Source organism: Semicossyphus pulcher, unplaced genomic scaffold (assembly GCF_022749685.1).
Source record: "Semicossyphus pulcher isolate SPU_LCO1_2020_fin unplaced genomic scaffold, fSemPul1.0.p SCAF_10, whole genome shotgun sequence".
NCBI classification, from domain to species: domain Eukaryota; kingdom Metazoa; phylum Chordata; class Actinopteri; order Labriformes; family Labridae; genus Semicossyphus; species Semicossyphus pulcher.
In genome coordinates this window covers 9,340,591-9,362,605 of record NW_027211604.1, presented here as the reverse complement: position 1 = coordinate 9,362,605, position 22,015 = coordinate 9,340,591, and the positions used below count along the sequence as shown (strand labels likewise).

At 39.4% G+C, this 22,015-nt stretch overlaps 2 protein-coding genes across 4 annotated transcripts; both read right to left on the bottom strand.

Annotated features, from left to right (window-relative positions):
- Positions 1-292: 292 nt before the first annotated feature.
- stag2a (STAG2 cohesin complex component a) lies at positions 293-18,517 on the bottom strand. 3 transcript variants are annotated; one of them, XM_069667097.1, is made up of 34 exons: positions 18,341-18,517; positions 14,819-14,945; positions 14,604-14,682; positions 13,531-13,689; positions 13,294-13,390; positions 13,111-13,187; positions 12,745-12,949; positions 12,499-12,650; positions 11,461-11,534; positions 11,097-11,220; positions 10,800-10,898; positions 10,528-10,607; positions 10,301-10,408; positions 9,765-9,873; positions 9,462-9,579; positions 9,268-9,371; positions 9,079-9,171; positions 8,878-8,967; positions 8,581-8,784; positions 8,422-8,492; positions 8,246-8,333; positions 6,857-6,937; positions 6,524-6,616; positions 6,240-6,414; positions 6,008-6,147; positions 5,816-5,917; positions 4,853-5,001; positions 4,618-4,746; positions 4,291-4,499; positions 3,848-4,088; positions 3,603-3,713; positions 3,366-3,492; positions 3,034-3,111; positions 293-2,374 (listed from the first exon to the last, which is right to left on the bottom strand). In XM_069667097.1, exons 2-34 carry the CDS (start codon positions 14,860-14,862, stop codon positions 2,351-2,353), a joined length of 3,834 nt encoding a protein of 1,277 aa, XP_069523198.1. In that variant the 5' UTR covers positions 14,863-14,945; positions 18,341-18,517; the 3' UTR covers positions 293-2,350. The 3 variants fall into 3 exon arrangements, with proteins under 3 accessions (XP_069523198.1, XP_069523207.1, XP_069523216.1); XM_069667106.1 differs by having other exon boundaries at positions 3,848-4,085; XM_069667115.1 differs by lacking the exon at positions 14,604-14,682.
- A 1,662-nt stretch (positions 18,518-20,179) lies between these two features.
- On the bottom strand, positions 20,180-21,701 carry epd (ependymin). Its single transcript, XM_069672857.1, has 6 exons — positions 21,577-21,701; positions 21,409-21,440; positions 21,170-21,307; positions 20,897-21,083; positions 20,730-20,811; positions 20,180-20,640 (listed from the first exon to the last, which is right to left on the bottom strand). The coding sequence occupies exons 1-6, from the start codon at positions 21,653-21,655 to the stop codon at positions 20,514-20,516; spliced, it is 645 nt and encodes a 214-aa protein (XP_069528958.1). The 5' UTR covers positions 21,656-21,701; the 3' UTR covers positions 20,180-20,513.
- Positions 21,702-22,015: the final 314 nt, after the last annotated feature.

Sequence of the window (22,015 nt, the reverse complement as noted above, 5' to 3'; positions counted from 1 at the left end):
GAGTTTAACGAACTGTATCTGTAATAACATTGGAAAAAACTAAAATAACTCTACCCTATTTGCCAAAGCCTGTTACCTGGATTAAAAAAAAAATACAGTACGAACAATTACCATTTGCTTGATCAGTGTGCGCATGCACTGCGATGATTGGGTAATTGTTGAAAGTTACATAAAATACTTAAAAGACGGATAAACTAGAGTGAATATAGAAAATATTTCTAAACACATTTTTCAATCGGTGCTACTCCTAATTTAGATTGATGGATTAACAGCAATGTTCTTAAAATCATCACACAGTCGAAGAGGGTTTATTCTGTTCATGATACATCTCCAGACATAAATACAAATCTTAAAGGATGCAATCGGCACTTTGAAAATAGAATAAAAACACACATTTTAATACACAAATATTTAAATATGTGTAAACATACAGATGTATGCACATTTTCAGCAGTTCAATGCAAAACAGAAAAGATCCCGGATGAAAGGATTGATGGAAATTTACAGGAAATTCTACAATGTGTTTTTATCATCTGCCTAACATGAATAGTTGTAGTATAAATTCTATATGGTTAATGTTTAAGATCATGTGACCTGTTTCTCCATTTTATAGTGAGAGTCTGAGGAAATTAGGGATTTGTTTCTAACTACAATATGAATACAATGTCTTCCATTAAATCTGAATCTGCCTACCAGGCCAATACAAAGAGGTAAAGAAATATCGCAACAATCCACTGAAAGACAAACAAAACAATGTACTGTATGCGTAGTTGTAAATTAGTAGGTTAACATTCTATTTCTTTCCCTAAAATTTCAAGCAAACAGAACCTGCAAATATAAAAGGAGCACTGATTCACAATATATTACACATTTGTAATTGTATAATATACATTTCTGATATTATAATAGTTGACCAAAGAACTCTAAAACTTTGTAATTTAGATTAATTCTATAACTCTTATGCAACCAACAGGTACATCAAATAAAGTGGCATATTGAAAAACCCTCTGCACACTTGCCAACTTAAACAAAAAACAAAACAAAAAAAGCACACACCTGTCTCAACCATTGTTCAAATCCTTTCTTCTAAAAATTGCATTATGGCATGTTTGTATTATTATATGTCGTTAGATACTATACAGTGGAGAAAAATATTCAAGATATAGGAGAGATTACATGTTAAAGGTTGAGTCAAAAGTTTATGTATGACCCCGTGAATGCTCCCAATATTAAAAAATAATTTTAGATGCAGCCATCAAATTGTCAAATTCCTACATTTGAGCAATGCATTACTTTTGCACCCAATTGTTACAGAGACATGAAAAGTAAATACAAACAGCTGGCCGTATCTATAGTAACATAATCATTTTCATTAAAAAGGATTATTTCAGCATCTATGTGAAATAACATGATTAGAAACCCTTAATTTACATTTGATTGTCATTACAAAATATCTATAAATCAAAGTCATCTATAAGGTATAAAAGCAGAACACAAACATTTCTAAAAAATACCATCACAAAGAAATCTGAGAATGTCGTATATCATTTGTGGCAAGGCCTTTGAACAGTATGAGACGCCGGTTCACATTATACTTTACTGTGTACATGTTTTGATATATGGCTACATGCCATGCCGAAGTCTACAGTTTAAAGTACAGACGGTGAACACAATATCACTGACACCTTCAAAATGTTACGCAGTCCAGTTCAATAGCCCTGCAATAAACGCTGTCTTTAAGAAGCTTGTGATTTTCAATGTGTGTTTGGATTGCGTCAGAGAGGTATTGTTTGGATAGTTTCTAAGAATATGGCTGTAAAACTACTATTGAGTTGAGTTAACACCTCTCATAGTGTTCAACACTAAAAGCATCAGAAAGATATTATTTTGCAGGGATATTACATTTCTATCTACTTGTGTTATGACATTGTGTTCACCCCTCCTGTATATTGGCCGCTATGTATTTACATCAGACAGTTTTTGTCTACTGAATGAAAAAGATTAAAGGTACATATTGTTAACTTGAATTTCAGTCTGTTATTGTCCCCTCACCGCGAACCTGCCACATAATGTCTGCACTCATCTTGAGAGCTGTCATTAAGTTGTTTTACATCCATTATATTTCACCTGCTGTGTGATAAAAGTCCAGTGTGTGAAAATATCAGAATAAAATTCAAATTCAGGCTCTGCCCCTACGTTTTAACAAATGTTGAAGAGGCAAACATTGGTGTCTCACAAAAGTTTTATAGTAGTCCATATCACTCCATTCTGATTTCCACTGAGAACAGTCATCCATCGTTATCTCCCAAGGATTTCCATAACACCTCCTCTCTGATGCATCCGATTTGTTTTAGAACATAGAAACATTGAGAACCTAAAGACAGAAAACATATTTAGAAATTCACAATCTTAAAAAAGGTTAAACATGTTCTGCTATAGTTATAGCCTATTTAGATTATTACTCAGAGCATATTGTGTTGGCAATCAGAAATTTATGTCACCCATGTTTCAATTTTGTTAAAAACAAAATCAGCATTTGGACCAGTTTTTAACACATAATACTATATGATTGAGGACGACTAGACTATACAATATTATTTGCTATTAAAAATATTTTGGTAGGAAGTGATTTCATAAACATTTCTATAAAAATCTGATGCTTTTTCTGCCCTCAGGTTCGCAACAGGAATCCAGTCAGAGCAGTGAATTCGATGTCACTGCCGTCATCCATGATGAACAAGCTACAAATGTTTCAGACTGATCTTGAAGCAAACAGAAGATAAGTATTTGATACTCAAAACATGTTTTTTTCACATGTAAATCTGTAAATGAGAATACCCAACTGTGTGGATAAATGATATTCATGATTATCCTTAAATAGTCATGGTGATTAATTCACTCAAAATAAAAGGCCTAAAAAACTATGATTAACCGTGGCCTCCCACAGCCTCTGAACAATACCAAACATCACACTTACTATTTCAATTTGACTAAAAGAAGCAAATGGTGTTAGAAGCAGTGGAAAATCCTTACTGAGTCATCCATGATGGAGGATGGATCAAAGTAGTCCGGCTTTAGTTCAGTTCTTTCTCTGCGATTCTTTGATGCCGGCTGAAAAACAACAGCTCAGTCAGAACAATGCAACACAACAATAAAAAACATATACTTCATATGAAGGCAATCAAATATTGACAATTATACTAATGTGCACATTACTCTGTAAATGCTGGATGTGTAAATAAGCTTCTATGTGCTGACAAGGTCATTATATAAACTTAAAATGTGAGAGTATATCAGTGTTTTTTCAGTACTTGTTTCTGCTGCCACCAAGTAGCCAAGAATCAGTGATTTCATGCTTAAATTACCAGATCAATGTCCATTGTGTCAAAATCCATGCCCTCATTGATGTCCTCCAAACGGTCCTCTGATGACATCATCACATCCTCCACTATTGGCTCCTCATCGTCCTCCATGAGTCCAGTGCCTCGACGACTGAGGGGAACACATAGATACATGTTAGCATTAAAAAAAACGTTACAATCTGCAGCTTTCTCCCACGTTTCAGTCTTATCTAACACACTCTGAAGGTAAGTGCAACTTACATATTTTGTTGCATGTGGTTCCTCATCTTGGCATAGTGCATGCTAACCCGCTCCTGCTGCTGACGGGCCTCTGCTTGTTGCCTCTGTGTCAACATCCAAGTAACCTGGGTGCTGTGGGACAGTATTCAGTATTAAACATAACTTCAAAATGCTCATAGTTTAACTGAAGTAATAATAGATGCTGTAAACCGGTGCCTTAGCAAGCTTTCACTTCAAGGTAAAGAACCCCGTATGTAAATTCATACTTGTAATCAATGGCCGTCTGGTGGTGATGGTGTGGCTGCTGCTGGGGAGGCAGAGGCTGATGAGGAAGCTGCTCTGCTGGCATGCTGTATGCGGCCGTGAAGCTGTCCTCTGGCCTCATCTTCTTTGGATCCCTTAGCACGGTGGAGGTGAGATGGGGCGAGTGCATCATCACTGGTGTCTGCACATTCTGCTCACGGTTCATCCAAACTGCATCAGTGCTGCTGCAGCTGTTCTCTTCTGCTGCAGAAAATGATTCATTAAATGACAGAGCTCCTCATGTTTGCAGATGAGAAGCTGAGGGGAATCAATTCCCCTACTGACTGACATACAATGTTGAAATACACACTGATAATAAAATCAAAGAGAGGGGGCACAATTCAAACCATAACTCAAGTAGCACACAAAGTAAGTCCTGATCTACCAAATTCTGATGATTGCTCACCTTCAGGCATTTTCCTTTTGCTAGCAGCGGCCGTCTTAGACTTCTTACTCCTGACGCTGGAGCCTCGACTGCTGATCCCACTGATGACTGACATGGTGTCATCGTCCCCTCCAGCCTGCAGGGAGTTCCTGTACGAGATGAGGGGCAGCCAGCAGTCCTCTCGCTGCAGGGCCATCTGAAACGTCATGAACCGCTCCAGATACATGTGACTGTAGAAGTGTCAGACGAAAAAACAATCATAGTCAGGACCTTTTCGGAGCTCTTTATAACAACTCCATGCTCAGTAAAAACAAAAGGCGCACACAGCATCCAGTGGCTCAAACTTACACTGTTCTCTTGTCCTGCCGCATCAGTTTGCTGGAGAACTCGCTCAGGACATCAAGGAAGGCTAGATTAAGAGGTGGACTCCCCTCTCCGTGGGGACTAGGCTCCTTAAAAGCAAACTCAATTCCATCCCTATAACAAATACGGAGCAACCATATATAAAAAAGCTTCACTTAATAAAACATATATGGCTTTGAGTTGCATGCACATCTGTAAATCACAAAGCCTTGTAACTTACTTATGTAACATGGCTATAGCCTCCCTGGTCTTCACCTGATCCAAGCCAAAAGTGAGAGAGAAGCGTCGGGCGAGCTCCTTTATGCCACAGAAGGCTGACGATGAGCGGTCCACATTGAAGCCGAGTTCAGACAACATCTCATTAAATAACTACAGAAAAAAGAACAAAATTTCAAGTCTTTTTCTTTTCTTCAAAGACAGACTCAGAAGTCTGAGTCATGGACTGACTGCATCTGTGTTCTGTTGTTACTTAAAGGGCCAGTTCACTGATTTTCAGCCTCAGTCCTATCATGCTATTATGGGGAGCTAATGCCATTATGGTAGAAAAAAAATGCAATTGCGCTCTGTGCCTTTGGAGGACGCTATCCACTTCTCCAGTGGGCCCTGGAAAATCACGCCAGACTAAGTAAAATGCGTCATCTGGCGGAGGCAGAGAGCTCGCTAAACTACACTTCCTCAATCTAGGACGCCCGCCTCCGATGTCATGTCTCGTTCAAAATCGTCAGGTTTGAAATGTACACTGCAGACCTGAAGATTTTTTAGACGATCCACTGGTATATTCTCGTTGTATTTCGGATTCTGTACGGCTCTGAGCAATTGCCTGCAGCGAAACGGTAGTATTTCACTCCAGCGTCTCTTGCTGGGACGTTCCTTTCAGAGGGAGGGGCGCAATGCATGCTGGGTGTTGTAGGAATGTAGAATGGGAGAAACCACGAGCTGTTTGTACAACTTTCTCCACAGCTATGGCACCAATTTCAAATATTATTGATTATATCGCTTACCGAGAACACCAGCTTTGACTGACCGTCTTTGTTTGATTACGCGGTGAAGTGATGAGTCGTAGATTAACATGAGAAGTTAGAATCATCTAGAAGATTTGGTGGCAACGAAGCTCTACTCATTTTTGTAAAAACATTGAAAGAAACCAAAAATAAAACAGTTGTCATTTTGCAAAGAATCTTACCGTTTGCAGGCTCAATATGAGTGTCTTTGCACATTGTATTTTGTCGATTTGTCTCGTTTTACTCATCGTTTCCTTGATGATATCTCCGTAGTCGTTGTAATACTGAGGACAAAAAGAGGGATCACTGTAAACAGGAAGAGTAGGGTCGGAGGAATTCTTTATATTATATTGTAAAGAGGGGTGTAAACCTACCCTCATATACTGTTTAAATATATCTGCTCCAGTGTTCATTTCCACAACATTGTAGATGATTAATTTGCAATAGGCAGCTAGAAGGTTTCTTCTCTTGTGCAGAGCCTCAATTTTACTGGCTTCATCATCTTGCTGTCCGTCTGAGAATACAAAATAGTATTAGAGTATGAGCAGACCCTGCCTCCTTACTTTTTAAATTGTAATGTGGTGTGTTAATAGAGCAGCAGTTGACCTGTGCTGTTGTTGTCATCATCCTGATCAATGAAAACATGATCCATAATGAAGTTGAGCAGCTCTGCCTGCAAAGAAGCGTCTGGCGTATAGACCAGAGGCTCCAGCTGCTCCCGGCCTGAAGACATCATTTGGTGACTGAAGATCAATAGCAGATCACATAGTATGGTGAAGGCCTGAAATAAACACAACACTTCAGCATTTATAACAGAACTGACAACCAACATTTTTAAACAAAGCAGTTAAGTAATGGATGAAAGACCAGTCCTATCAGTGTTTCCCCACCTGTTCTTTAACTGCTGTGTTGATGCTGTTTAGGTACCGCTGACACATTAGGCAGAAAGCTCTCATTTGCTTTCTTAAAGTCACCACATCACCCTGAAAGGAGCAAATGTTTAGTTAATCCTGCAGGTGAATGTGATCATAACAAACATGAAAAAGAGTGTCGAAATACAGAGAACTATTGCAAATGGCTGTTAGCTGTCTTGCCCATAAGGAGGTAGAATAACATGTAATGTATCTAATCGATTGAATCTAAGCAGAGTAATGTTTCGTTTAACTGATATCCTTTTCTCAACAAGTATCCCAAAAAATGCACCTTGATCAATCTGTAAATACCTTTATTGAACTGCCGTCTGAAACCTTTGCTAGGTGCCACAGGATGATGTAATGTGTGCACTGCATCGCGTGAATCACAATCTGTGGGGCGGGAGGAGCAGATGAGAAGTGTTTATCTCAGCTCGTCCGGTTACATGTTCTTGACCAGTTTACACAGAGAAATCAGGTTATGTAAGAGATCACAATAAAATGAACTGCTCTAAGTCTGTTTATCAATGCAGCAGATCAGGTATCAGATTTCCTGCGTATTGTTACTGTTAAGTCAAAAACAACGCAGCTTTCTCACAGCACAAATGTGACCTACTTTTACAAATAATCAATCCTTTCTTGGTTAAGGGAGGCCTGTTTGGATTTCTACAGATCGCTTTGAGTTAGTTTGAGTTAAAGGGGGGGTATTATGCTAATTTCAAGCTTCATATTCACTCTGTGATACCTGTGGAGTACCTTAGCATAATTTACACTTTAAAAAAAACAGTCACACTGGTGCTCTGTGCCGGCCCTCATACAGCCTTTGCCTGAAACGACTCAGTCAGCTCTGTCTCTTTATGAAACCCCGCCCCTACAAGCCAGCTTAATTCTGATTGGCCAGCTCTCTGACGCTTGCCGAGGGACAGAACTCAATGCTTGAGGCCTCTTACCCTGTGGCTGCGTTACTGAGTTGTCGGCAAATAGTAAACTTCATTATTTCAATTTTAAATGAAAGTCTGCTGCTTTTGTCCTTTGGAAAAGTAAACACTGATGTATTTCCTTCACAGCCAAAGAAACACTTTCTCCAAGACATTCTTAACCGACTTGACGAGCAGAGCCGTTGAGCAGAGTGGTGGAGTGGAAAGACTGAGCTGCTGGGAGGGCGTGTCCTTGAACTGTGCCAGGGGCAGGAAGTTCTGCTGTGTCTCAGGAAGATGCCCAAATATGGAGTTCCTCCACTTTGTGACATCACAAAGTGAAGCGTCTAGAGAAGTCTGTCTGAAAGCAAGCGTTCACAGTAGCCTGCAGACGTTTTTAGCAGGGAATTACTCCAACATACTTTTACCTACAGATTTGAAACTTCACCCACGTCAAGTCTGGACATCCACCATTGTAACATGATATATGTCTTAAAATGTGAAACAGCATAATACCCCCTCTTACTCTCTTAATACCTACAAGTTTTTGTAGGTATTTATCTCTCCTTTCTGCTCTGTTACCATCTTTGTCATCCAAGTTATTTTGTAAAAAGCAAAACAAAAAAACCTGTCACCTGCTCCTTTTTAAAATGATGTTTAAGAAATAATCCTCCTAAAGAAAGCAGAGTGTCATGATACTGTAGTGCAAGTTAACTATGACTGAACTGTTTGATTTAGCAATGAGGAGATGCTGCTGATAAAACTGCTGTTCGGGCTGTGTTACCTGTTCAGGCATATCTCCGTTCTGGAGACCTGTGTTGAGTAGCCTGTAGTTGCTGGTGAAGAGATCCCACTTAGACAGGTCATGTGCACTGGAAGGAAAAAGAACACATGATAAGTAACACATAACATACATCATGCAAATGTGATAATCAACATTTAAGGTGTAAACTGCTTTACTTGTGGAAAGCGCTGATCTTCTTGAGCGTAGATAGAACCTGGTAGGCATCGTCCTCATCTGGTTCTTCACCCTGATAAACACAAAAGATCAAACTCATGAGATCCTGGACATCCACCCCTAGCCTTTGCATCATCCATTAAAAGAAAACTCTCCCTCACCTCTTGCAGGAAATCCTCAAGAAGTCTGTTGAACTTGTCTACAAGCTCGTCGAGAAGCTGGGAGCGGGTGATGTCCACGCGGTTGTAGATGGTGAACTCTTCGTTGCAGAGATAGTGGTAGGTGGTGGAGCAGGCCTCCAGGACTTCGGTGTCTGTGTGCTTGTCCTGGACCTCCCAGATTTGCCGCAGCAACGCATCCAAATGCTTAAAAAGAGGGTGACAGCATGACATAATTTAACTGACCCTGGATGCAATGTACAAGAGACATAATATTTAAGAAATTAAAAAGAGACAAACCTTTTCTAACCGGCCTGTTGTGTAGATGTCAAGATCAAAGTACTTTGGTATTTGTAGCAGATTGGTCACCTTATCAATATCAACGCAGTACTAGGATGAGAAAGAGAAAGCAGTTAGATTAGATGGTGAGAAATCAAATAAAATATAAATAAAAGTCAGCTCTGACAGCTGATGGCTGCAGGGTTGAACTCCAGTAATCACCTTTGACAATAAAAGAGGCAAAGCAACTGCAAACATCTCTGTGATCCGTGTCCGATCATCCAGCTGGGTTTTCTTCTCCTTCGCAGTCAGGACCTTTTCCATCCACAAAAAAAACAAGTTAACATAATGAACTCATTCAAGACACAAAGTGAATCCTCTGTGTGTAGAGCATGACCACCAGACACTCACCCTCTTCCCTGTCCCTCTGCCTACAGGAGGGTGGCATTCACAAGCCTGACGGGCGGCACAGAGCATGATCTCAACTAGAGCCGTCTCCTGCCGATCGGTCAGCGCTGAAAAGCACAGGGACAGTGTGTTACTCACGGTGTAATGAACAGACTTTTCATTCATTCAGTCATTTTTTTTCAAGAGTAGACCCTCACCCTCTTCTCCTGGCATCGGCTCATCCAGCAGCAGGCTGATCATAGTCTCCCAGTCCTTCAGCAGCTCTGACCCACACTCCCACAAGCTATCCACCAGGTAGGCTCCATGTTCATGAAGCTGTAAAACATCAAGTAGCAAAATAAAACAATGAAGATTCCTTGCCTGGTATTACATTTGGTTTAAAGAAATTAAAGCAAATGCAATAATATTTTCTTACCCAATACTCACACTCTCAAAACCAGAAGTCTATATTACAATGAGCACAGGTTTCACATCCAGAGGTAAGACACAAAGGTGCTTACCTCACTCTCCAGGAAGAAGAAGACAGTGGTCTTGATGAGGCTGCCGTTGAGGCTCTGCCTGCCCCTCCTGGGAAGTCCCTCCTCTTCAGGAACTTGATGGCTGAAGAGCCTTCAATCAGCACAGTGAGAGAAGACGAAGGTGAAGGCATGTGGAATAAAACAACTGCTCTGCCTGACTTCCCAAACATTGGGCATCATAGAAAAAAGGCATGTTAGGCAACACAATAGCTTTAGCTTGCATGCTTCATAATAACTAAGCTACATGTTATCAGAACATTCAGTCTGTATTTTGCCATTTCAATAAGGAGGCATGGTTTGGATGTGCTATTGAAGGGAGATATTTAATGGATTGAATATAATGCATATTCTTGTTTCTACAATACTGAATGTTATCTCACACAACTAACTTGTCAGGCCCAGCAACAACACGGATCTAATGTAAGCTCCTATTAATCCAAACTGAGCCTTCTGCACCTCCCACACTGAGACCTGACGAACATGTGTTTGGGTATAGCAACACGCAATATAACACTTACTTCTTAAACAGAAATTCTCCTGCTGACACAGCGATGGGTCGATGTGCTGAGTAAACCAGATGATACACACTCTCACAGTCCTCGGCTGTCAGGACCTCATCACTACTCCTGTTAGATGAAATACAGACATATTTCATATGTTATTGATAAAGATGTATATTTAGAATTAGACTAATGAGTTTTTCTTAAAAGTGACACAATACATCCAGAGAAGAATGGTTACTCACTGTAAGACCAGTGTCAGAAGTTTAATGGCTTGAACTGCAACATCATATTCCTTGTCCAGAGTCATAGACACAATGCGGTCCTGTGAATAAGAGCAAGGTTAGATCATAGCTAGGTGATCTCCACAACACATGCTGTCCTGTAATGTACGGATATTACAAGGTCAAAAATATCTAATCGCTTTTTAGTTACTGGCGTTAAAGCAAGTGAAAATTTTCAATGATGAGGAAAAAGCTTCTGTTCTTAGACTGAAGTGATGATGCTGCTGACTCACCTTGAAGCGACTTGTGAAGAGCTCCAGTCGAGCTCCGAGTTCTCTGTTGTAGAACAGGCCTTGAAGGGCTGTCAGGCACTTCAGCCGCACCTCACCTTGCTGCAGTCACAGTAGAGATACAAGACAATATAAGACACTACCTATATCTTGCATTCTGATATGACTGCAGGAAGTCTTGACAGATGAAACTGATTGCTTTGATTAAAACTGAGACTTTTTTTGTCCCTTCCTCAGCTTTTCTTGGGCGAGATGTTTAATTAGATAGCGTCTGTGTTTTGAATAAAACTGTTAGCTCACCTTGTCATGCATTGTCCAGCCAACATACTTCAGGTAACTGTCGTTGAGGAAGGCGTCGCTGTACAGCTTCATCCACATTCCAATCTCTTCAATACAAATAGCTCGGATTTCAGCAATGGCATCGCTGGCAAACAAACGGATTACATTTAGATAACATGGCCTTGAATAAACACAACTGTTTGAGCAGCCGCGCTCAACATCATATCGACTCATGGTGTTGATGATAGTTTTTCACTAGAGGGCGCCAAGGAGCCAAAAATGAACATTGTGAGGCACAAGCTTGTTTTAAAAATCAAGTGAGATGCTGAGGCCCCTCAGTGAAATCTCAGTCAACATGCTGTAAGTGGATAAAGAGTTCACATACCGATATCTGTGAACAAACACTCCTTTGAAGATTGCGTTCATCATGTTTTCGATTTCATCTTGATTTTCTTGAAGCTGAAAAAAAAAGTAATTCTTATTAAATAATTTGCATAAAAATAGCAAAGACAGATGTTATTTTAGCAAAGTTAAAGGGTGAGACTGGCTTTTTTTTGTCCATCAATTCTTCTATCAATTCTATCAACTTACTATCAAATTTACATACACATACAATGTGTCGATTTATACGCATATGGTAAACTAGTAGGTATTCACAGCAGCGAGACATCGATGTGGACTTGACTCAAAAATAAAATATGCCAAGTTCCATAAGTAAGGAAGGAAATATCGCCCAATGCTTTTTAACAGCACTGGACATAAAAAGGCTACATGATGCTTTGGCTACCCTGGCAAGACTGATGAAGCATTAAAAGTTGGTCTTTTTACAGGATTTGTTGACAGTAAAACAAGTGAAGAATATCACCAGCCGTATTCTTTAAAAAAAGCTAATAAAAGTGGAAAATTGGCCCCATGCAGGAACCTTTTTGTTAACCTTTCTTTTTCAACACTCTCTCATAACGTGATACACTTATACATTAGTTCAACCTCTTCATCAGGAGGTAAAAGTTCCTGAGATTTGATCTTTAGCTTGAACAACCTAAAATTAACGTATAAAGCGACCTGTTCTGTTCACATAATGTCTTCAGGGCAGCGCTAATGAAGAGGGAGTCAACGTGAGAAACTCAGCCACGATGATGATAATGATAATGTTTTGTTTTTTTAGTTAATTGAAAACTATCTTCAAATTATAGCAATATGATATCAGGTTAAATGTGAAGTGTGGATAAAGGCAGACGACATTAAGATGACTTAAATCTCTATCTCTCTAAAATCTGTTTGTATGGTAGACTACTATATTTACACAACAGACAGCTCACATATTTGACTTAACATTTAATACACTCCAAAAGACTTGCTCTTAAAACCGTCTTGAGTGATAGAGAGTAGTACGAAGTGATGGACGGCTTATTTTTCTTCTCACCTCTTTACGCTTCTGTAACAGCAGCTCCAACCTGTCATTGGCCCTTTTTGCAACAACCTTGTTCCTCTCCGCCTCGTACTGTCTCTGCGTGTTGTCCATATTGATGCTCAGGTTCAGAGCAACATTCACCAAGGCTGTCATCAACTTCATGGCTGGGGGAAGACCACAGAAGTTAGGAATAACAGCAGGAATGTGCAGACAGGCACGGAGCGGGATACCAAGTAACACTTTGACATTAAAACTGACCTGCTAGTGTGCTTGTGTGTCTGAACGCCCTGACCTGTGAGTCAGACAGGCCAGTGAGCAGTGAGATGACTGTGTCCATCATATACTCGTCGTAGATGATGCTGTACTGACACTGACGCACCAGAACGGCGATGAAGTCACAGAAGCTTGTCTTGAATTTCTTCCACTGTGGTCCGGACATAGTTAATGGATAGTCCCCGCTGTCCTGTTTGATAATAGAAAGACAGATCATCAGATTGAGGTCAGGAGGAGCACATTCCTCTTTCACTTCATTTCCTTTATTTCCACCACATAAAAAACATGTCTCATGCTGGTGCCTAGTAACTGCACAGACTTATTCTAAAATACATTAAGTAAATGCATCACCTCATCAAACTCCTCTGTCATTTTTCGTATGATTTCCGAGTTCTGCATTTGTCTGAACATCTCTCCACTCACAGCACCTGTGCGAAGATTCGGACAGCGGCAGCAAAGTTCAGCGGATTAATTTGCTTTAAAGCCCCCAAACTACTTCTTATTAAGACACATGACCATGTGTCAGATATTCACCTCTACAGCCGGAGCACTGGATGAAGAAGTTGATTAAGTCCAAGAGAGCAATATCCCTGTCATTTTTGTATGCCTCGATCCAGTCATCTACAACAGACTGGAAAATAAAACATCACCTCAGAACTTAGACCAAACCCAAATAAATATATTGAAGTACCATGGACAAAATGTTTTCAGAACAACAAAGCAATTAACAAGAAGAATAAAAAATGAGCAGACATAATCTGTTCTCCCCACCTGTGTGGCACTCTTCCCCATTTTAACCACCTCGAACAGGGTCATATTCTCCTTCCCGTTCTCCTGATGATGGCCATTCACCCAGCCGGAACCAGGGACCCTCCCTGCTCCCCCACCTTTGGCCTTGTCTCCCAGCGCCTTCTTCCCTTTCCTGGCAGCCTGTTTGTGAGGAAGATGTTTAATTAAATTTCAAAGTGTTTTATACTTTAATATCATAACTCTAAGCACAGGGATTCTGCAATAATTGTGTGAGCATATTCACTATAAATTTCCTTTGACTTCACACTCTGGATCGGAAGCTCAAATGCTGCTATACTGTGATACAGCTGTGTTTCGATTTGGCAGATTGTATAAACTCAGGGAATCTGACATTTTCTCTTTTAATTTTACCCCTTCATAATTGATCAGAAAATTGGAAAGACAATGGGCAGAGAAAATCCAGGGGGATTTTAGGCCATATTTCAAACTTAAAAGACTTATTGTTAACTATTAAGCTATGGCTAGACAGCCGCTAATGTTAGCATTTCTCCCCTTCCTATATTAGATTATTTGATGACATTACACAAATTAATACGAAACAGCAACAGAAATCTTCAACACATTAAATTAAGCCTGAAAGTAAAACACACTACACCTTTTCTTAGTGCAGTGCAACACTATCAAACAGTAATGTTAGCAAGGAAGTGGTTAAATGCTAATCTTAGCTAACCGTAGCAATCGGGTTATCTAATACATTATCCTGCCACATATATTTCCCCACACATTTAAATGACTTACAACCTGAAACAAATCAGTACCACATTCAAACACAGAGCATCCCACCCTGGGTGTGTGTAGATGGTTAGTAGCCTGTTTACGAAGAATCTATTAGTCACAGTGAGGCACATTACAGATATCTGATGCAGACAGTGATTGACTTATTTTCTGCTCACACACAGCTGCTGCACAATACCATGCTGATTCTAGTCTGTGTTAGCCCTGTGATGTACTGGGAACCAGTCCAGGATATTTAATTGCCTTCCACCCAAAGCATGCTGGGATTGGCACAAGATATAACGTATAAAAAAACATACCATGCCCTTTCCTGTCTTCCCATGTTTGACATCAGGATCCTCAAGGTCAGTATCTGAAGACAACTGAGATTCTGCCTCCCTGCTCACAACACAGACAGCCATTATGAGCACAAAACAGAATTCACATATGAGGTTGTAGGGACATAACTGTGTACCAACAAACTTTAAAAAGACATGTTTAGTTTGATTATGCATTTCTGTGATGCAATGCTTACGGAGGAAATTGAAACTCTGTGTGCAAATCCTGCGCTGCTATCATTTCTTTAACATTTTCTGGATGTGCTGGAGGACGTGCTTCTACTGCTCTGGACCCCAAACAAGAAGGTATCTTCTCAGCTGCACCTGGAAATTATAGAAACATTAGAGTTTAGCAGAAAGAACAAATCGGGCTCAAACACCTCAGTGTAGTAAAAAGTATTTGCTGCGGCTCATTTGCCACCTTAGAAATAACTACACTGAGAGTAAGACACTACCTTTTAAATGAGTCATGTACCTGTGAACACAAGAAATCCCTGAGTAATCTTTAAAACAGCTAAGTGATGGGCCCCCAATGCTGCATGGCAGTAGCAGTCTAGCTATTACGTAGTGCTGCTTTAAGTGACTCATACATACTGAAGATTATGTGATCATTCTTTCTGCATCGTCACTTTGTACTGCTTGCTTGTGCTGCTTTAACATCTTCAATAAAACCCTGTGCGGTTTGTGTTTCTCACTGAAATGTGTGTTTATTCTCAAAGGCAAACAGACATTATGGCTGCATAACAAAACATATAAACTATTTGCAAAGTCTGCAAAAGCACATGTATCAGGGTCCTGATATTGTGCATGCTGCCTCACTGCCGTTAACTTTATTAGTTAGTACTGTGATTTCTCAGATACATCAAAATGTCTGCTGTAAAAAGGGCCTATAGCCACACAGTTTCGACTGTCAAGTAGTCCTTTCTACATACAAACAGCTAACATGGTTGGTTCAAACTGTTCAGATTTGCTGCTTTTCCTTGATTTGGAGTAAAAACAATCAGCATTACTTTAATCACACATCTTGTGCTTAAGCTTTTGCTAAAGGCCTGATAGAAGTGCCTTTTTCAGTCACTGCACTGAATTACTTCAATTATTTAACTAACTAACTAACAAATCCTGCTTTAACTTCTAACTGTGCAGATGATATTGAACCTCTTATGTTTGACTGAACAGTCAAACTATTATTTCATTCATCCTCTGAAACAAAATTCTAGTTTTTCTATTGTGTATTACTAAATAATTTAATTTAAGTAATAAACATTACGACGATCATTGTCACTTTTGAAAGCTTAATAACTTGTCAATTAAAATGTTCTATTTAATGAATCACATAAATACAGACTTTATGTTTTTGTTATTTGTTTGATTTTAAATCATTGTTCAATGAAATGGTAAACAGACTGGACTTATACAGCTCTTTTCTAGTCTTCCAGCCACTCAAAGCACTTTTACACTACATGTCACACACACATTCACAAGCTGATGGCAATGACTTCAGTGGCAATTTCCAATGGTTTCCAATTTATGCATTCATACCCAATGGCTATGCCCTTGTGAGCAATTGGGGTTCAGTGTCTTGCCCAAGGACATGTGACTGTAGCAGTCAGGGATCGAACCCCCAACTTTTGATTGAGAGACGACCTACTCTACCAGTGAGCCACAGACGCCCTGTTGTAAGAAACACAACAGAGAAGGCATAGATAGCCTCAGCCGTCAGTCTGAGTCAGGATATTACCACTTCAGATTCTGACATCATTGACATTTCACATTTTAATGAAGCACAATGTAAATGAGCGCTGAGGGCAAAGTGGGACTATTTGCAGCTGGAATCTGAAAACTAATTTGTTGAGTATTTTTAAAATACACAGCTTAGTTCTTCTTTTTCTTGAGTGACATGCTGCAAATATCACAGGAGACATTGGATATCTATCTATAGGTGATATTGTGTTGTAGTGTTTAACTTGGTAGTGTCACTCACAGGCAGGTATATAAGGTACTCTTTTTCTAAAAAACAGAAATGTTGACCTCTTGACCCAAAGTTAAACACAAGTTGTACAGTGATTTTCTCAAGGCAGAATTCATTTAGAATGTACTAAAGAACCAACACTAAATCTAAAACTGGATGTCTGATGACTGATAAAGGATAGCCCATCACAATGAATAAGTATTAGATGTATTGTCTTTGACATGCTTGTGTTTACTACAACATAAATTACTTTCTATTATTAACAACCTCTTCACTCTGCACTGACTGATAAGTGAGTGAGTGTGTGTGCTCTGTTAAACTTGGTAAATGTGTGGGGGATTGTAGTTTAACCCTGTTCTTTCCACTTGTGCATCCACATACGCAGCTATTAAAAAACAGTATGCATATGGATCAAAGTTAATCTTAACTAATCAGGGAACTCACAGCCTCTCGATTTTAAAACGGCAAGCTGTGTCCCTATTTTAAAAGGCAATTAAAGACCTTTCTTTTTAATCTGACTTTTAATTTGGAATAATTGTATAATCAAACTCCTCATCATTGTTTTATACAAAGATTTATCTCTGGTATTTATTTTGTCTTAAACTTTTCACTGTTTTTAATGTATTTATTTCTAACGTTTTACTGGTTACTGTAGTGATTTACTTTATTCACATCTTTAAAAAAAAAAATGTATTACTTTCTTCCTCCTTGTTTTAGTCTTTTAAAATTGTATTTGTTGCAATTTCTGTTCTATTTGTTCCTCTGTGAAGCACTTTGAGTTGCATGCTTGTATGTATGAAAGGTGCTATATAAATAAATTAAGATGAGTTGAGTTGTAATGTAATTCTACTAGACATTAACGTCAGGTATAGTACTGATGCAAGTGATTACAGCTTTTTAGGGTTTGTTATCGTTACAGCAGATATAATCAGTGAAGGGAAATGTGTGTGGGCGTGTTTACACAACACAAGCACATTGTAACGTGCAGCCCCATAAGCCAATATAAACATGGTAGTTCTGACCAAACGGGGGGCCTGACTCTGGACTCTACGGACCATATAAGGACATCCGTGCTGGGTTTGTGTGCCAACGTCCGTTAACGTTACTTTATCAGACAAGTAACGCAGATGTAACGTTAGTATTCTTACTAGTATTTATGGCAGATAGTTGTCAAAGTAAACTCTAATGTAACATTTAATTAAGACATGTTAATCTCAAAACAGTCGTGACACGCGCAGTGTTTCACTTCCGAACTACAATCAGCAGATGTTTCTAGTGGAGGTCCTGTCAGCCTCGTCTCCTCCTGACGTGCTCTCTTTGCTACGACGGCCAAGTAGCTCTCTGGCTAACACGAGCGTATCTGTCCGATGTTAGCGGAGACATTATCTTGTTTGCCACGTGTCGACCCTCTCAACTGATTACTTGATTCGTACCGAGTTGCGAACGTTAGGATGAGGGTTCACTTCAGGGTTGTGATACATTTTCAGAACCTGCTAGCTCGACTAGCTTAACCGTTAGCGGCATTAGCTGGCTAGCGACGCCACTAGCTACTGAACACCAGCTGGAAGGCTACGTCGCCATTATACCAAACTTTATTTAAAAAATATTTTGATAAACTCACACTTCTTTATAAATTACTCATGTCAACATAAATGTCAAGCGCCTGCTCAGCTAAACAGAGCAGCAGCATCAAAGACAAACTCCCTAGATGTAAACGTTACGTTAAGCTATCCGCCATTTTACAACTTACCTCGTTTTAAATCAAAGACGGACTCAAACCAAATAATCCAAACGGTGCGGGCTTTGCAAAGAGGATGTTTTCGTTAATTTTCTGCCAAAACTGTCATTTTCCAAATCTCAATAATAATGTATTTATTTGCTAGCTAACGTTCAGAAGCTCCTTGGTGGCTAACATAGCAAGGCACAGTTTGTATTTTCGTTGTTATGCATGCAGCACACACACCACCTGTCGGCGGGACCGTGAACTGCAGGTATGAGGGGCCATATCATGTCTGCCGGTGCTCCAAGCTTCTGACTTCTCTCCTGTGTTATCACAGCTTGCCTGACAGCAAATCAAATCAACAAGCAGCTTTTACTTTCCAAGTTTATTGACTCACTGTTTTGTAAAATATTCAGTTTAGTTATAATTTCAATTCTGAAATTAAGTTGCTTGTGTCTAGTGAAGGTAGAAAACAAGAAATTATGGCCTGACAAACTCCAATCTGTGCAATTCTAGCTGTTATTTACATTCATTTCAAAGTATTAGCAACTCCTGTTTTGAGTTGCAGCCTACTTTGGAAACAAAACTCCATTCTGAATACTTAATGTCGTTTTGTAATAGGAGGATAATCTATAACAATGCAAACAAGAGAATAGTAATGTTATTATTTTTGGGAGCAAGCATCAAAATAAAATAATATAATATAAAGAAAGTTAAATTTTTAAAACTTAGGGCAGTTTGATGGTATGAGTAAATGTTTGCATGTCCAGCATTATTGGTCTTTGCCCTAAATGCATCCTGTTGCAGGGCAAACGACCCAGAATAACCTAAAAGTCTGCCTTATAATTTTCCCTACAAAAATCTTCTAATCTTTAATTATAGTGACTCCAAAAATATCTCCTGGAAGCAGATTCATGCAAGACATGGAACTCAGTCCTCTTAGATTTAAATTATTGATTTGCCCCTTTAAGGTTGTTGTTGTTGTTGTGGTTGTGGTTGTTCACAATAAAAACGTAGTCCTCAAAAAGGAACACATTTATTACAATGGCACAAATGGTCTTTAATTATAGTCAGATTTTGTGAGGTTAGATGATATTTTCTGTATGGATTGTGATTGCTCCTGTCTTACATTGGGGGAAAAAACACACACTTTGTTAATTTGTCCATTCAGTGTTGGTTTTTAAAAAACGTTTGAATTATATCTAATTATTAAATAATTGTTGGGGTTGTGTAGTTTCTGATTTTCCAACCACTAACACCGGTGTAATGGGGTACATTAATAACTGTATGTAGCTTGTATTTATTCTACATAGTTGAACAACATCATCAAAACTGTTATAAATAGCATTACAAAAAGCCCATTGTAAGAGGTACTAGTGAACCAAAGAAAAATAATTACGAGATAGACACGTTAGATTATCTGTGGAAAATAAGTTGAAAGTTTATCAACCAGTTGAAGCTAATTAACATAATGCTTTTCTTAATGTGTATTTTTTTTATTGCCAAGCTTTAGGTATTAGTAGAACTATTTTGTTTATATTGTTTTTAATGATCACACACAATTAGTTTATGCTGATCTTTATATATCTGTTATATTCACACTGTTGTTAGACTCTGCGGGAGGTGTTACTTTAAAAGCTCTGCTCATTTTAGATCATGTTAATGATGTGAATATTCCTAAACATGACCAGAAAAACTAGTTGCTACTGAATCTCACCGGGCAACATTTATATTTTTGGCCCGGGGCCCCCTAGTGGATTAATCCAGAAATGTAGCTCTGATGTTCTGCTTTTTTTGCTGCAAAATCTCCCTCTCACAAATTCAAGTCAAAACACTCAAGAAGGAAATGATCAAGGATGAAAAAACACATTTGACAGCTTTGACATTTTATTGTTCCATTAATAATATCTTACAGGTTTTGTAAGCAGTACCAACTTTAAAAGCCATCAACTGTTAGTAATTATGACTAATTCTATAATCCATGTCATATCTCTTTCCTTTATATCAAAATGTGTGTATAAGCTACAGTATGATCCGCTCAAAGCCATATCTTCAAAGGGCAATGGAAGACGCGATGGAAACAGATGTGGTGTAGTGCAGTGTCACACGAAAAACTCGAGTCACACAGAAGAAGAGAAAAGCTTAAAAGTTCTGGCAGGCCGCACTTGGAAAGTGGTTTGATTTTCAGCTTGAAAGGTTTCATCTAGATGAACTCATGGAGGAAGCTGTTTACTGTCCCTTCAGATGTCTCCAGCACAGGCAGGCCCTGGCAAATGTTGGGCACCACAAGGAGGTCGGGATCCTTGATCTCCATTTCAATCTCCATGTTGCTGCAAGAGAGCGATACAAGGATATTTAGCATAGCCTGTGCCGCCAACAGAATCTAGAGAATAAAATAATGTTTGAAAAATTCACATACCTGATTAGGAATGATGTGGTCTCAGAGAAGTAGAACATGCTGATAGGCAAACAGCCCATGGTTACAGATATGGAGTAATAGGCTGAAAAGGAGGGAAAACATTCAGCTCATGGCTCAGCAACTCTGTAACAAAAGGCTCATGTTTTATTTCATATCTTCGCTCTTACCTTTCAAGTCTGAGAATGGTCCTGTCCAAACATTGAGCTTTAATCCCTCCCCTTCGATGGAGGGACTCCCACTGTGGACGGTACTGTAGAACTTGGCATCATCAGGAACATCTAGAGGGTGCAGGGTGCAATGCAATTTCTTCTTCTCACAGCTCTGGTTTTTGCTGTCAATCTCGTAGAGTATCCCCTGCCAGATGTGGGGACAGTTTCATATGTCAGTGCACAACAGCATCAAATTAACTGATATTTTTTCCAAAGAAAGAAGCCAGTTACCTCATCGAAAAACACCAGTAGATCCACGCCTAATGAGGTGTTCATGGGTTGGCTCTCGTTTGATCTGAACCGTAGTTTCTTGGCCGTTGAATCATAAGTGAATGCACCCAATGCTTTAACTTCACCCTTCAGGCTCATCTGGTATCATTTAACAACAAACATTCGTTGAGAAACAGATAAGGTTTAAAGCTACATTAAAATTCCTGTCAAGTGTACCAGAAAGACAAATTTAAACTCACCACAGACATCATTCCTGTCATATTGGGTGAATCTGAAAGACAACAATGTCAGTCAGATGGGTTTACAAAGACATCAGACACATTTTAAAATATAACCGTACAAGTTAGAGAATATCTTAAATTCAAATGGCAAAGAGCAACCAAAATGATGGAACCGCTTAGTCTTACGACAAGGCTGATGATGATGATCTGCATGGGTGGTGGCAGTCAAGCACATGAGCACGAGGAGCGTAACGGCTGCAAACATTTTCCTGGTCCGAGAGAGTCACACAGTAAAGTATCGAGATGGCAAAAACAACCCTCAGCGCATCTACCTTTCAGCAAAGTAACTGCTGCTTTTATAGGACTAAAGACCGGTGCAATACGTAAGTGTTGCCAAAAAAGCCGGGACTGCTGACTTCAAACATCCAGCTGTCTAAACAAATTGGCCCGTGTCGCAGCGGTTGGTGACCCAGCGAAAGTCCCAAGTTACTTGGCTATATTAGCATTTGGGATCGTGCAGCTGTCCTCAAATGTTTTTGAGCAACATTTATCTCTGCTAGTCCCCCTATGCTCTTTCACACTATCCAGTTTAAACAGGGAGGATAATCACATAGGGAAATAGAGC

Bases quoted from the DNA above. Each gene is read 5' to 3' on its own strand.
- stag2a (XM_069667097.1), bottom strand. From the start codon at position 14,862: ATGATAGCAGCGCAGGATTTGCACACAGAGTTTCAATTTCCTCC. The intron at 9,172-9,267 runs GTGAGTGTCTGG...TGGATGGAAAAG, and splicing joins GCAGAGGGACAGGGAAGAGG to GTCCTGACTGCGAAGGAGAA. The intron at 5,918-6,007 runs GTAGGTTTACAC...TTTTGTCCTCAG, and splicing joins TATTTAAACAGTATATGAGG to TATTACAACGACTACGGAGA.
- epd (XM_069672857.1), bottom strand. From the start codon at position 21,655: ATGTTTGCAGCCGTTACGCTCCTCGTGCTCATGTGCTTGACTGCCACC. The intron at 21,308-21,408 runs GTGAGTTTAAAT...AAATGATACCAG, and splicing joins TGACAGGAATGATGTCTGTG to ATGAGCCTGAAGGGTGAAGT. The intron at 20,641-20,729 runs GTATGTGAATTT...GCTCTCTTGCAG, and splicing joins ACCACATCATTCCTAATCAG to CAACATGGAGATTGAAATGG.